The sequence below is a fragment of the Nilaparvata lugens genome, chromosome 3, assembly GCF_014356525.2.
Source record: "Nilaparvata lugens isolate BPH chromosome 3, ASM1435652v1, whole genome shotgun sequence".
Taxonomy (NCBI): domain Eukaryota; kingdom Metazoa; phylum Arthropoda; class Insecta; order Hemiptera; family Delphacidae; genus Nilaparvata; species Nilaparvata lugens.
Genome location: NC_052506.1, coordinates 91,787,244 through 91,800,757, shown reverse-complemented (window position 1 = coordinate 91,800,757; position 13,514 = coordinate 91,787,244). Strand labels below are relative to the sequence as shown.

The following is a 13,514-nucleotide window of genomic DNA, read 5'->3' as shown; positions in this document are numbered from 1 at the left end:
AGTCAATTTGTGGATTCGATTTCTGTTTGCCAAGCCCGAATTCTTTTATTCCCTGCCAAAGTGATTTAGAGTCTTGTCTGTTGTTTGTCATAAACGAATTCAAGTACCTAATCTTTGAGTTCCGTAATTCCTGTTTAACTCTATTTCTAAGGCTCCTATACACTATCAAACTGTCCAAGTCAAATGTCTTTTTAAATTTTCTATGTGCTTTGTCTCTAAGTCCCATCATCTTAAGTATGTCTTCAGTCATCCACGGTACTCGTCGTTTTCTATTAATCCTCCTTGTCACATAAGGTGCATGTTTGTCATACATGGTCAAAGTCCAATTCTCGAAAGTCTTGACCATGTCATCAACTGAGGGTAATGCTTCAATTTGATGCCATGGAGTCTGAGCCACATCAGTCAGGAAGGCGGCTTCATCAAAGTTTTTGAAGTCTCTATAAGTGATAATTTTCTGTTCTGGCTTGGGTATCTTATGGGAAAGTACACAGTAGATCAAATCATGTCTAGAAATAGCTGGGACTGAGATTTGGCCTGCTTGAACAACCTCATTTTGGGATCACTAACAATGAGAAGGTCAATGAGTGTGTCAGATTCATTAGTATGATGAGTTGGATCGAGAGGTAAAATAGTCATGTTTAGGCATTGGAAAATTGTAGTCAGTTGAAAGTAGTCAAAGTTCCGATTTGTCATGTTCAAGTCGGTGTTCATATCCCCCATAACTAGTATACGGTTATAACAAGGCATAAGAGAAAGCAAGGCATTTTCGAAATCTGTAAAATGACCTATTTTTGGTGGGCGATAACAGATACCAACGAGTAATTTATCAGTACTAGATAAGGATAATTCAAGTAGCATAAACTCTGGTCTGGAACAATACTCTTGTTTAGATGTGATTGAAACTTTTGTTTTGATACCATCTTTCACATAAATTGCTACACCCCCACAAGCTTTATTTAATCTATCATTCCGGAAAAGATTATATCCAGGCAAAGCAACAAAATTTGATGGAATACTAAAATGATTCAAAAATGATTCGGAAATTCCGATTATATTGAAGTCCTGAAAACGGAAGATTGCTCTGAGTTCATCAATGTGGCAGCTGAGGGATTGTACGTTAAGGTGAGCAGCCTTGAAAAGTTTTTTGAAAGAGTGGAGCTTATTTGCTAGAAACATACCTGCGTCATTATTACTATTATTGAAATAATCATACCTACTTGAGGGCGAGCGAGCTGACGTGTCAGTGAGAGGCATCATGGAAGCAGCAGACCAATCGTGAACCGACCTCAGAACGACACATGACGGGGAAAATGGGGATGAAACTGATAAAACTTAACCTAAATGAAAAAGTCTCTTGATTCGAGTGCATTCAGTATGCCTTGGCAGTTCGGCTCCCTTCACTATTTATAGCACTAGTTCAAAAAATTCACTAAACACAATAAGATGTAGATGTGTGGAGTTCCGGTGATGAATAATCCTAATGGTGAATAAGATGAAGATTGAGGAAGAACTTGTAGTGGGAGATCTAGTCCAAGTGGAGATAGAGCGAGTAGGTATCCGGTAGTGGAAGAATCGGGTCCAAGTGGAGGTAGAGTGAGATTCAGATTCAGATTCCTTTATTCATGTCAGAGTCCAGCAGATAATCCAATGTGGTGGGCAGTTTGCAGTGGTAGATGCTGATGGGAGCGAGCAGGTGGGGGAGCGAGAGAGAGCCAGGGCGGCGGCAAGAGAGAGCGCGTGCGAGAAGTCACAGGAACCAGGTCTGAAAACAGGAAGAAAACTCCAGCAGAAAAAAGTACAGAGAGTATATGAAAATCATTAAGAGGATAGACAATTAAAAGAGAGTGTACAGAGAGATGGAAAATAAGAACGAGAAATATGAATCAGTAGATTGATTTCAATTGCAGTTGACGGTTGTTAGAGAGAAGAATGTGAAGAGAGGACTAAGCTGTGTGAGAATACACATAGATTATGTAAGATTATTGTCTAAAACGGTGGATGAAGAGAGAGATATTAGAAGAAAGTAGTAAATATCCGGTGCATAAAATGAGGTAGATAATAAGATAATGAAATTGGAGGGGTGAGAAAAACCGAAGGAGAGAGAGAGGGAGTAAGTAAGAGAGAGCGAAGGGATTGATACAGATAGCATAGAGTACAGTGTTAATGATCTGGTATAGAAATGAAGTAAGCATGTCTATATTATTAAAAATATACAGTATAACTAGTTTTGAGCATGAATTGAGCCAATTTGGAGGGAGGTCAGAATAAGAAGAGGTAGGAAGAGAAGAAATAATAGAAGTTACAGACAGGTAATACTGCATTTAAGAAAACAGAATAACGAATATATAAATAGAATACGCGAATAGAAGGTTGGAATGTGACTATGGTGAAAATCACAATAGAAGTGCCAATCATAAGTTTACCGTCATTATTACGATGACTGTTATTTCTGTTATTGTTGTCAATTCCACGAAAAGTCAACTTGAATCCTGCTGTAAGTTTACTATACACACTAGTAATATACATGTGGAGACTGGATTCAGGCTTTGTTGATAAACAGAAATATATTCAATAGATTATGGATTGACAATGAACTGAGATGAGGAAGAAGCGTTATAAACTCAGCAATTCGAAATAGGTTATAAATGTATTATTAAAGTGAACTTAGGTTTCGGAGCAATTTTCATAATTTTATCAGCAGTGGAAAAGGTTCTATTTTTGTACTATGCTATCGTTAGATAAAAAGTGACACATTGGATTAGCTGGAAACATCATTCGGTTATGTCTAATGGAAAACTAGTTTCCTGATTGAGTATTGGATGATTCAATCAGTAAAAACGTTTCAGTATACTAGATGAATAATTGCTATAACTAAATTGATATAGCTTTATTCCAGTTATATTTTTTCCATGAAAACAGTATTATATATGTTCAAAAAAGCAAAAATTAATTTTAAGATTCGTAAACATAGAATCAAGTTATATTTTTCCATGAAAACAGTATTATATATGTTCAAATAGCAAAAATTAATTTGGTAAAAATGGTATCTATAGGGCAATTGTCCAACAAAAAATAAAAGACTGAACAAATGAAAAGAGAGAAGAGTGATGATTACATGAAGAGGCACAATTGAAATAATGAGAGCTCACCTTTAGTAGGAAGATATGACGTGCCAACACCGTGAAGTGTTTACTGGAGGTCGGCAAGACGCTCGGCGGTGTAGATGCGTCGTCCAGGTCCCTCTCCGACGGCGTACTTGATGCGGCCATCGACTGTCCACGTGTTTCTTATCCCGTACTTGTTTGCTGCTGCGTTCAAGAGTGCCAGTCGGTGTTTCGTCAAGTCCTCCCTCACGGTGATGCCAGTGTTCTTGAGCATCCGCTTGGCTGCGAACACCCTCTGCCTCGTCCGGTAGCCGTCGAACCTCACGATGATGGGACGATGACGCTCCTTGCCGGCTGCTCTGCCCGTGTCCTGACCTGGCTGCTGGATTGGTCCCACTCTATGCGAACGATGAATGTCGTCGATCTTCAATCTTCTCCTTGCAGACTCGCTGAACAATCTGGTCGGTGGACTCCCCCTTGGTCTCCGGAATTCCAAAGAATCGCAGGCAGGTACGGCGACCATATTGTTCAAGATCGTCGATTTTTAATTCTGTCTCCTTCTCAATTGCTGCCATCCTCTGCCGAAGTTCATTATTCTCACCCTGCAATCGATCCAATTCGGATTGGAAGAAGGAGAAAGCCTCTGCGACAGCTTGGTTTACTTCCTTGTTTATCCTCTGTAGAATTTCGTCGGCCAGTTGGGGACTCTACAAACTCTCCAAACGAGGAGTGAGATAATTTAACACTGCTTGATTTTTTTTTTGCTAATTAGTAGAATGATATCAGTATGCCAATTTCACTGAACACTGCTGATGAATTTAATATGCTGGGCAGTTTACTGTTGGCAAAATAATCTTGTCAGTCCATCTTGCACACATAGGGCTCTAACCTTTCTGCATCTTCATCCAAGAAGCATTTGACAACCAAACAGATCTATGTAGCATCTGCATTAACATGAATAGAAGTAATAATAATATGATCTTATTCCATGATAAGATGGAATATAAATGAATAAAGAAAAAGATATTCATTATAAAAATGTTTACCTCCTTGGCAGTTCCCATTTATGACAATAGTGATTATTGTATTCTCATCTTCATCTGTGCAAACTATATTGTTATTTGATTCCTCGTGTAGTTCAGAAATACCTGGAATAAAAAAAAGAATACATCATCTAGAAGAGGTAAAATTATAAAAGATGAAATACCAAATTGCAAAGAAGCACAGTTGCATTGAGTCTTTACTTACTTCTAGTAGATCCCAGTCTACAAATAATTATTGACAAATAGACATAGTATACAGTATCCACAGTAGTCAATTTCACAGATAATCAAGTTCACTGTATATATGTAGTTACCCATATGAAAGGTATATGTTTTGCCGTGCTACCAATTTTTCCTTAAACGGTTGGATTAGCATTTAACACCTATCACACTAAGGAAAGTTGTCGGCTCCAATAAAATAGATACTTGATAAACTGTGAATGGATCTATTGCCTATGAATGAGAAATCCAGTTTTCAGAGCAAATTAACTTATAATCTTCAGATGAAAATTTTGGCAAAAACACAGAAATATAAAACGAACAATAACTTACAAGCCTAATGATTTCAGAGTTATTACGAACTAAAAAAATACTTATCTAGTTTACAGTTGAAACACAGTGGCTATTGGCTTTACTATACAAACAGCAAATTATGCACAAAAATTTATATAAAACTCAATTTAAAACATTAATAAATTTACTTAAACAGACAATAATTCAGAGCACAAAATTATACAAGCAACAGCCAGCCATATATTCAGAAGAAGGTCCAACAGGAAAAAGACACAAGTTGCCAGTCACGAAAGACAACGCCCTCTTCAATATCGATCTTTACAGACACGTCAACACAAAATTATAACTTATAAATTTAGAATTCACATTCTACATCTGTTCTCAATAAAACTTTATTTTGAAAATGTTATTTTAAATTTTTATACATATATTCTATTCAAATAAACGATTTATTTAGTAATTTGTTAACCCTACCTCGGTGACATTATGGAACAATGCAACAAACATTTACGATAATAAATTCTCCGTCAAAAAATTTGTCCGTCTATTGATAACTCTGACATTTACTATAAAGTTCCATAGATCTCGAATTGAAGATTCGATTTAAATGTGAGAAGAAAAATGTAATATTACAAATACCCCCCTCTTGACATAAAAAAATTTTACTGTTTGAAAATTTAAAGAAAAAATTTACATTGACCCTAATGAAAATTGTTGAAATTTAAATTTGAGAACAGTAACAATTTTTTCTAGAAAAACATTACATGTCATCCAAAAATATTGAAAATTATTATAAAAATTCATCAATAGCGTTTGTTATATGTTTCCAAACAATATCTCAAAATATAGAATATCAATATTACTTTTGATTTAGCTTTATAATTTAAAGAAAAATATCTCAACAGAAAGTTTAATATGTAAAGAATAGTTTTTTGAAATTGCACATAAATTTAATAGATAGAAAAATTTAATTTTTATTGCATAAAAAAATTTAGTATGTTGAATAAAAAAATTTATTATCATTATTTATTTATTTATTTATTTATTTATTTATTTATTTTTTTTTTTTTAATGAATTGATGAATTGTTACATTTAATTTTCACATAAAATTTCAATAAATCAAAAAATGTTCATTTCTTTCACTATTGACGCGGTTGATTTTATTGATGCACATTTTGGAAAACAGTCCGTTAAGGCACTCAGTATGATTTTCAGTTAAGTGTGACTCCAATGTGATGACGTTAAGTGTTGGGCTGATCTGGATGCACGTAGTGTTAGGCTGATACTTGTAGTCGACTGCTGCATACCAAACTCGATACAGGTGACATCTCTGTTAGCATTTCTTCATGTTTGTAGTAGACGGCTGCATTCCAAACTTGATACCGGTGACATCTCAGTTAGCATTGCTTCATGTTTGTAGTAGACGGCTGCATTCCAAATTCAATACAGAGTCACATAAATTTTGTATCATATTTGTAATTATACAATGTACATTTCAGGCTTGAAATGACAATGTAATTCGTTTTTTGGAAAAGAGATAGACGCTGCATACAGGATTAATTTAGGTGAGGATTAATTTAGGTAAGGTTTGGTTTTTTGATATTTTCAGCTTTCAAGGTTTAGAGTTCTGCATACAGGAATAATTTAGGAGAGGATTTTTTGAATCAATTCTTTCATGATACTGTGACTGTTCTTCTGAATTCAAAGTTGTGAATGTGAACATGGATGGCAATTACCTCCAGGTAATGCAGTAGTGTTGAAGTTTGAGATACAGAGTCAGCAATAAGCATTGGCATTGCTATTGGTGTATGCTTTGGTGTCGGCTTTGGCATCGGCGTTGATATTGGCATTGGCGCAGGCATTGGCATTGGCACAGGCATCGGCGTTGATTTTGGTGTTGGCATCAGCATTGGCGCAGCTATTGGCATTGGTGCAGCATTGGCGCAGATTTTGGCATTGGCACAGGCATTGACGTAGCTATTGGCATTGGCGCAGGCATTGATATCAGCACAGGCATCGGCGTTGATTTTGGTGTTGACATCAGCATTGGCGCAGGCATTGGCGTAGCTATTGGCATTGATTTTTGTTGTTGACATTAGCGTAGTTATTGGTGTAGGCCGCAGCGTAGATTTAGGCGTAGATATTGGCGTAGTTATGTCACACTAGTTTGAAAATCACCCAAATGTTCTTAACACTCTTCATGGCGTTCACTTGTTACTGATTTCGAGATTCACATGATAACTATTTCAATGTTAATGTCTGTGCTGTACCTGTTATCTTAAAATGCTTATAAACTAAGAAGAAAAACTTGATTAGGCTATCAATACAATCTAATACACATAAAAATTATTTTAAGTATCTATGAAATTGAAATTTGTTAACATCTTATTATACAGTCAGCAATACATAAATTGTGAAGTATGGACATATCAATGATAAATTTAAAAAAAAATCATTCATTTTCATCTATTCACTGTTCAAATATCAAAATTTTAATCCATTCTTCAAAATAGAAATATAAGTTCATAACACCCTGTATCATTATCAAAATTGTAAAAAACAAACATCATAACAACACAACAAAAATTTAATTTCAATACATATTTCAATAATTTCAGACATTTGGTCTTCTATTCAATCATTTCATAATATATTTGCATTTCATTATTATTTAATATAACATTTCATTTATAGCAAGTTCATTTCACATTTATGATTTATCATTCAGGGTTTCAAAATTATTTAGTTTTAATTTTGTTCAAAAATTGTATAAAAAGCAAATTATTTAATATTGTTAATCATCGTTTGTTGGATACTATAGTTTATTTCGACTCTTCAATGTTCTAAACACAAACTACATTTCATGACAAAACTTTACTATCAATCATTAAACAAGAAACCATTCAAAACATCAATAATATTTTGCTTCAAAGGCAAACAATATTCATAAGTAATCATCATTTTGCATCTATGGCAATCAACATTATTAATCATTATTTTGCATCTATGGCAATCAACATTATTAATCAACACAAAAAATATTATCTCATTACTGCCTCTCTAAGTCATAACCTCTGTTATTCCTTCTTTAGGCAATAATGGGTTTCCATCTCAAAAAAAAACAATCACATACCAGCAAAATTCTAATCAACAAACCCCACTAAAAATTCTACATACACTCCAGCATCCATTTCAAACGATAATCAATCATATCAAAATTTATAGAACAAACAAATTTAAAATTTAAAAAAAAAAATCAATCACAAAAACTTATTTCAATTAATAATATAACAAAACGTTTTAAATTGAACCAATTATATTTTTTTTAAAATAATTTAAAATTTTAAAGACTGTATAATAAGTATAAACATTTCAAGATTATGATACAAAGATGATCAAGATGAAATACTGGGTAAATAAGTTCCCTAAAAAATACAAACAAGAGAAAAAGAAAACTGGGTAAATAAATTCCCTAAAACAATACAAAGAAGAGAAAGATTAATTAGAGCCTATCCTACATGTCAGTACTGAACTTTCATGAGGAAGTATATTTAATAAAATATACTACTATGGAATTTTGTAAATTCCAAGTATGACTCTAATTTGTTATAATTGTGAGCTATCACTCCCACAAAAACAACTGGTGAAGGAAAAAATGTTGACTATTGTGACTGGGTGGAAAGTTCCTAGATGTCTGTAAGGCAATGTGATAGCAGACTCTAGTATCGGACCACAAAAACAAAAGTATGCAAAAGGTTTTACAAACATTTGATGTTGCAGTCATAAGGTTTTTATATCGCAAACAAGTAGGTCAGATAATCGAGTCCAGCCGTATGTGGTTCACGCCCACACCTCTAAAAAAAATCACACCTACTTGTCTACCAAAAATCCAAAGTATTGGACAGCAAAAAAAATAAAATGCAAAATGGGTTAAAAGCCCAGAAGAAAACTATAACCTAATTACATATGGCTTATGGCACAATATGCAATGAAAGATGAGAACATGGGACATAATTGCTCTGAAAAACCTAATTACCTAATATGATACCTAAAAAAAAATAGACATGATTAAAATATGTAATACATGATGAAAAAATATACCGCAAGCAAACAATTATTTACACTACAATGGATAGATTTTAGAAAAGTTAAGTTTTATCAACAATTAAAGATTAGGAAAATAAGCTACTATTTTAACTTCTAAAATTATTTCAGAAAAAATACAAATTTAAATGACTATGGACAAGATTGGTTAAGATATGCATCATAGAAGAAATTTACTGAATATTACACAAAGACAGGAAAGAATCGAAAATTGAAAAGATTAAGGGCCAAGAAAATAGGCTACAGGAAAGAAAAAAGACACAATTATGGACTCTTACCATACACTGTGTAGCGATTATGCTATTCTGAATCCCGGCATAACACAGGATTCCTAATCATTGTGTGTTGGGGAATACCCTTTCATCATGTGACTCACAGTCATCATCTTGTAAATAAGCAACTTGAAACAACCTTTGAATACTAATACATCAATGGTGACTTTGCGTTTTGTTTTCTTCAATAGCATGATTTTATTCATAGGTTCATTTGTTTCAACAAAGCAATTTTGCTCACAAAAGTCAATCATGCTCACTTGAGAATACATTTCATACACCTTTTCAATTCTCAGTTGAAAGTTGAACTCATCAACTTGACTCAAAGCAACATTCATTTTGTTCACATTGTTCCTAACCTCCACAGAAACCTGTCTCATGTAATCATTCACTTTGTTTACAATCTTCCTAACTTTTGATGTAGTAATCTGATCCATAGAAACATACGATTTGTTTACTGTTTTCCTAACCTTCAATGTAGCAATAGTACTTTCTTGATAGTTGACTTTCAATGAAGACAACTCCCTACCTACTTCTTTACTCAATTCTACTATCTCACTAGGGTTGACTTTTCCAACAACAGTAACTAGGCCTACATTTTCAGAAACTTGAATGAGCTGATCTTGTATCTTAACACTACTATCATCCTGCTTCAATTTGTTTTCATCTTCATCTTCATTCAATTTTTTATGTGCATCTTTCAATAGAAGGTTTATACTAACCTGCTCTAGTCTAATGCTAGTACATTCTTGCTTCATATCATCAAACCTAGCATTTTGATTTTTAAACATTTGGTCTAACTTAGCATTTTGCTTATCAAATTTAGCATTTTGCTCATCAAACTTTTGTGTTAAGAATGCTATAAGATTCAGATCATTATTAATGTTTGCCATTTTGTAATATGCACTGATTCATTAAAACTTGATCTCTCTTGAACCGACTTCCCACTCAGCAACAAACCATTCATAACCTATCAAGATATCTATCCTACTAATAATTTTTATAACCAGGGATTTCATAGTGTACCATTTGGGACATATTTATTTTGTAATTCGGTCCCACCACAGGGGTAACATTTGCCGTGCTACCAATTTTTCCTTAAACGGTTGGATTAGCATTTAACACCTATCACACTAAGGAAAGTTGTCGGCTCCAATAAAATAGATACTTGATAAACTGTGAATGGATCTATTGCCTATGAATGAGAAATCCAGTTTTCAGAGCAAATTAACTTATAATCTTCAGATGAAAATTTTGGCAAAAACACAGAAATATAAAACGAACAATAACTTACAAGCCTAATGATTTCAGAGTTATTACGAACTAAAAAATACTTATCTAGTTTACAGTTGAAACACAGTGGCTATTGGCTTTACTATACAAACAGCAAATTATGCACAAAAATTTATATAAAACTCAATTTAAAACATTAATAAATTTACTTAAACAGACAATAATTCAGAGCACAAAATTATACAAGCAACAGCCAGCCATATATTCAGAAGAAGGTCCAACAGGAAAAAGACACAAGTTGCCAGTCACGAAAGACAACGCCCTCTTCAATATCGATCTTTACAGACACGTCAACACAAAATTATAACTTATAAATTTAGAATTCACATTCTACATCTGTTCTCAATAAAACTTTATTTTGAAAATGTTATTTTAAATTTTTATACATATATTCTATTCAAATAAACGATTTATTTAGTAATTTGTTAACCCTACCTCGGTGACATTATGGAACAATGCAACAAACATTTACGATAATAAATTCTCCGTCAAAAAATTTGTCCGTCTATTGATAACTCTGACATTTACTATAAAGTTCCATAGATCTCGAATTGAAGATTCGATTTAAATGTGAGAAGAAAAATGTAATATTACAGTATGGGTATCTAACCTTCTAGGCTACAATTATTATTGGAATAGAATATTATCACATCCAGTAGACTACAACATCGAATTATTATACTTGTATTATGTTGAAATATTTACCTCCAATTTCTTGGCAGAGTTCACCCATGACTATTTTGTTCAGTGTATTTTCATCTGCATCTGTGCAATAATAATTCATATTGCTATTTGATTCCGCAAGTGATTCTGAAATACCTGAAAAAAATATATAAAAAATACCTGAATACTTGAACCAAACAAATGATGGCTTGTGAAGTAATACAAAATACAGTACCGGTAGCCTACTGTACCTACTAAGATTGTGTTTTAAAATATGAAAATTTCGGTTTGATGTCTTATAGGAAGCTAGAGCTGTTCTCAAACAAATTGTTATGGTAATGTGGTAATTCTTAGGGAAGCGGTTGTCCTCGTGGTTGAACAGGCATCTAATCGCTAAGAATAGATAAGAGACGGCGCCTGCCACTAAAGGAGCGCCTGCTCCTCTAAATTCAATGAGCTTCAAAATCGCTTCTCGGTGGTTCGGAACCCACCTTAAGCTGTAGGTCCATTCATCTCTCATCTTCATCCTTCCCATTACCCACGTACAAGCCTAAAAGCTCATGTGGGAATCACCCTCCGCAAAAAAATTCACATTCAAACAATTTATTTCAATTTGTACTGCATTGAAATCTTGATATAACTTATTTATGGTAGTAAAATATTCACCTCCAACTTCTTGGCCGTCTTCTACTATCATTATTTTGTTGAATGTATTATCGTCTGCGTCTGCTCTAGTGACATTGCTATTTAATTTTTGCGGAGTTTCATTTTTTTCCAATTCCTGATGCAATTCAGAATCTCCTAGAATCATAAAAAAGTACATAGCATAATCAGAAGAAGTACCAATAATCGTAATATCATATCATTAAGGTAGGCTACTTTGATAAATGACAAAGTTCTTAAAAATTGTTAAATAAAGATGAATTATTAAGGGATCATGAATCACTGTTAACTTATATTTAGGACACATTCAAACAATTTATTTCAATTTGTACTGCATTAAAATCTTAATATAACTTATTTATGGTAGTAAAATATTCACCTCCAACTTCTTGGCCATCTTCTTCTATCATTATTTTGTTGAATGTATTGTCGTCTGCATATGCTCTAGTGACATTGCTATTCAATTCTTGCGGAGTTTCATTTTTTTCCCAATTCCTGATGCAATTCAGAATCTCCTAGAATCAGAAAAAAAGTACATAGCATAATCAGAAGAATTACCAATAATCGTAACATCATATCATTAAGGTAGGCTACTTTGATAAATGACAAAGTTCTTAAAAATTGTTAAATAAACATGAATTATTAAGGGATCATGAATCACTGTTAACTTATAGTTAGGATTCTATCTCGAAAACATTTTAGTTCTCAAATTCTTCCAACTAAAAAAGTTTTAAAAATTTGGTATATCCCTATGGATATTATGGTAAAGAGAATCTATTTCAATCTTGTAGCCTAGTCTCCAATAGGCATATTAGGCCTAGCCTACTCGGTTTGATGGCAGGCCCATACAGAAATAAATGTTATTAGGCTAATGTGTACAAATACAGTAAATCAGGCCATGTCAAAATAGAATTTATATTATTAATTATCATTACCTATATAACATGCCATGTCGCAAGTTCTATCCTAACCTCAAAATCACAAACTATTTTGTGATAGCCGATTGTCTATGACACAGAATATATATTTTATTCTGGTCATTGCAATTTGATATTATCATATACTTCGATTCGATGTAAATTGATATAAAGATGTACTTACCATCTTTTCTGAGCTCCAACAATTTTGCAATTTTTTCTGCTCTGCTTTCAAACATTGTGGAAGCAAAGTGAAGTGAACCGAGTGTTTTGTTTTGAAGAGCTTCTGTAGTTGGTTTGGTATAAAATACAATCCGTATGGCCGGAAATGAGAATTGCAGAATACTACCAACCCACTCGGCAGCTGTTCTACGAGCAAATCTTGTTTTGCACAAACCATCCAAGTGGGTTGGATTTCTCCTGTAAACTGCTCGCAAGCAGTTAACCCATACCAAGTGCTTTGGATGTTTTCTGTGAAACTTATAATCATTCTTTCTCCGTTTTGGGGTTAGAATGTTGGCTTCTATAAGATGAGAGAAGTGAGTTGTGGGTTGGATTCTTTCTGCAAAACCTTCCTATGTGTATAAGAAGTCATGATAAGTCAAAACATCAATTTTTCAATTTTTGTGGGTTGGATGCTTTCTGCATAACTACGTCTACTTGTGGTTCTGTGTCGTAAAAACTTGTAATTTGCCCAACAAAATGAGACACTGATTTCTTCAATGGGAATTGGACAACAACTCAATCAATTAGTTGAGGCTTGTAAATGATTGGACTATTGTCTTGTGGGGCAATAAGTTCTTCAAATTCTCGGTCTTCTACTTCTTCCATGTCAGTGATTTTACGAAATTCCTCCCAATCACAGTTACTTTCATCTTGACAAAGGTCTTGACACAGGTCATCATCACTCTCGGAATCTGAATATGCCCACAGGTCACTCT

The 13,514-nt window shown here is 33.6% G+C and overlaps 1 protein-coding gene across 1 annotated transcript in view; it reads right to left on the bottom strand.

Annotated features, from left to right (window-relative positions):
• The window catches only part of LOC111056911, a 23,571-nt gene extending 10,057 nt beyond the window's left edge, over positions 1 to 13,514 (bottom strand). The window contains exons 1-5 of the mRNA XM_039422961.1: positions 12,758 to 13,514; positions 12,036 to 12,171; positions 11,660 to 11,794; positions 11,036 to 11,149; positions 4,151 to 4,252 (exon numbers count right to left, since the gene is read on the bottom strand). Of these exons, the coding sequence (XP_039278895.1) occupies positions 4,151 to 4,252; positions 11,036 to 11,149; positions 11,660 to 11,794; positions 12,036 to 12,171; positions 12,758 to 13,063 (793 nt within the window). The 5' untranslated portion in view covers positions 13,064 to 13,514. The remainder of the gene's footprint in view (positions 1 to 4,150; positions 4,253 to 11,035; positions 11,150 to 11,659; positions 11,795 to 12,035; positions 12,172 to 12,757) is intronic.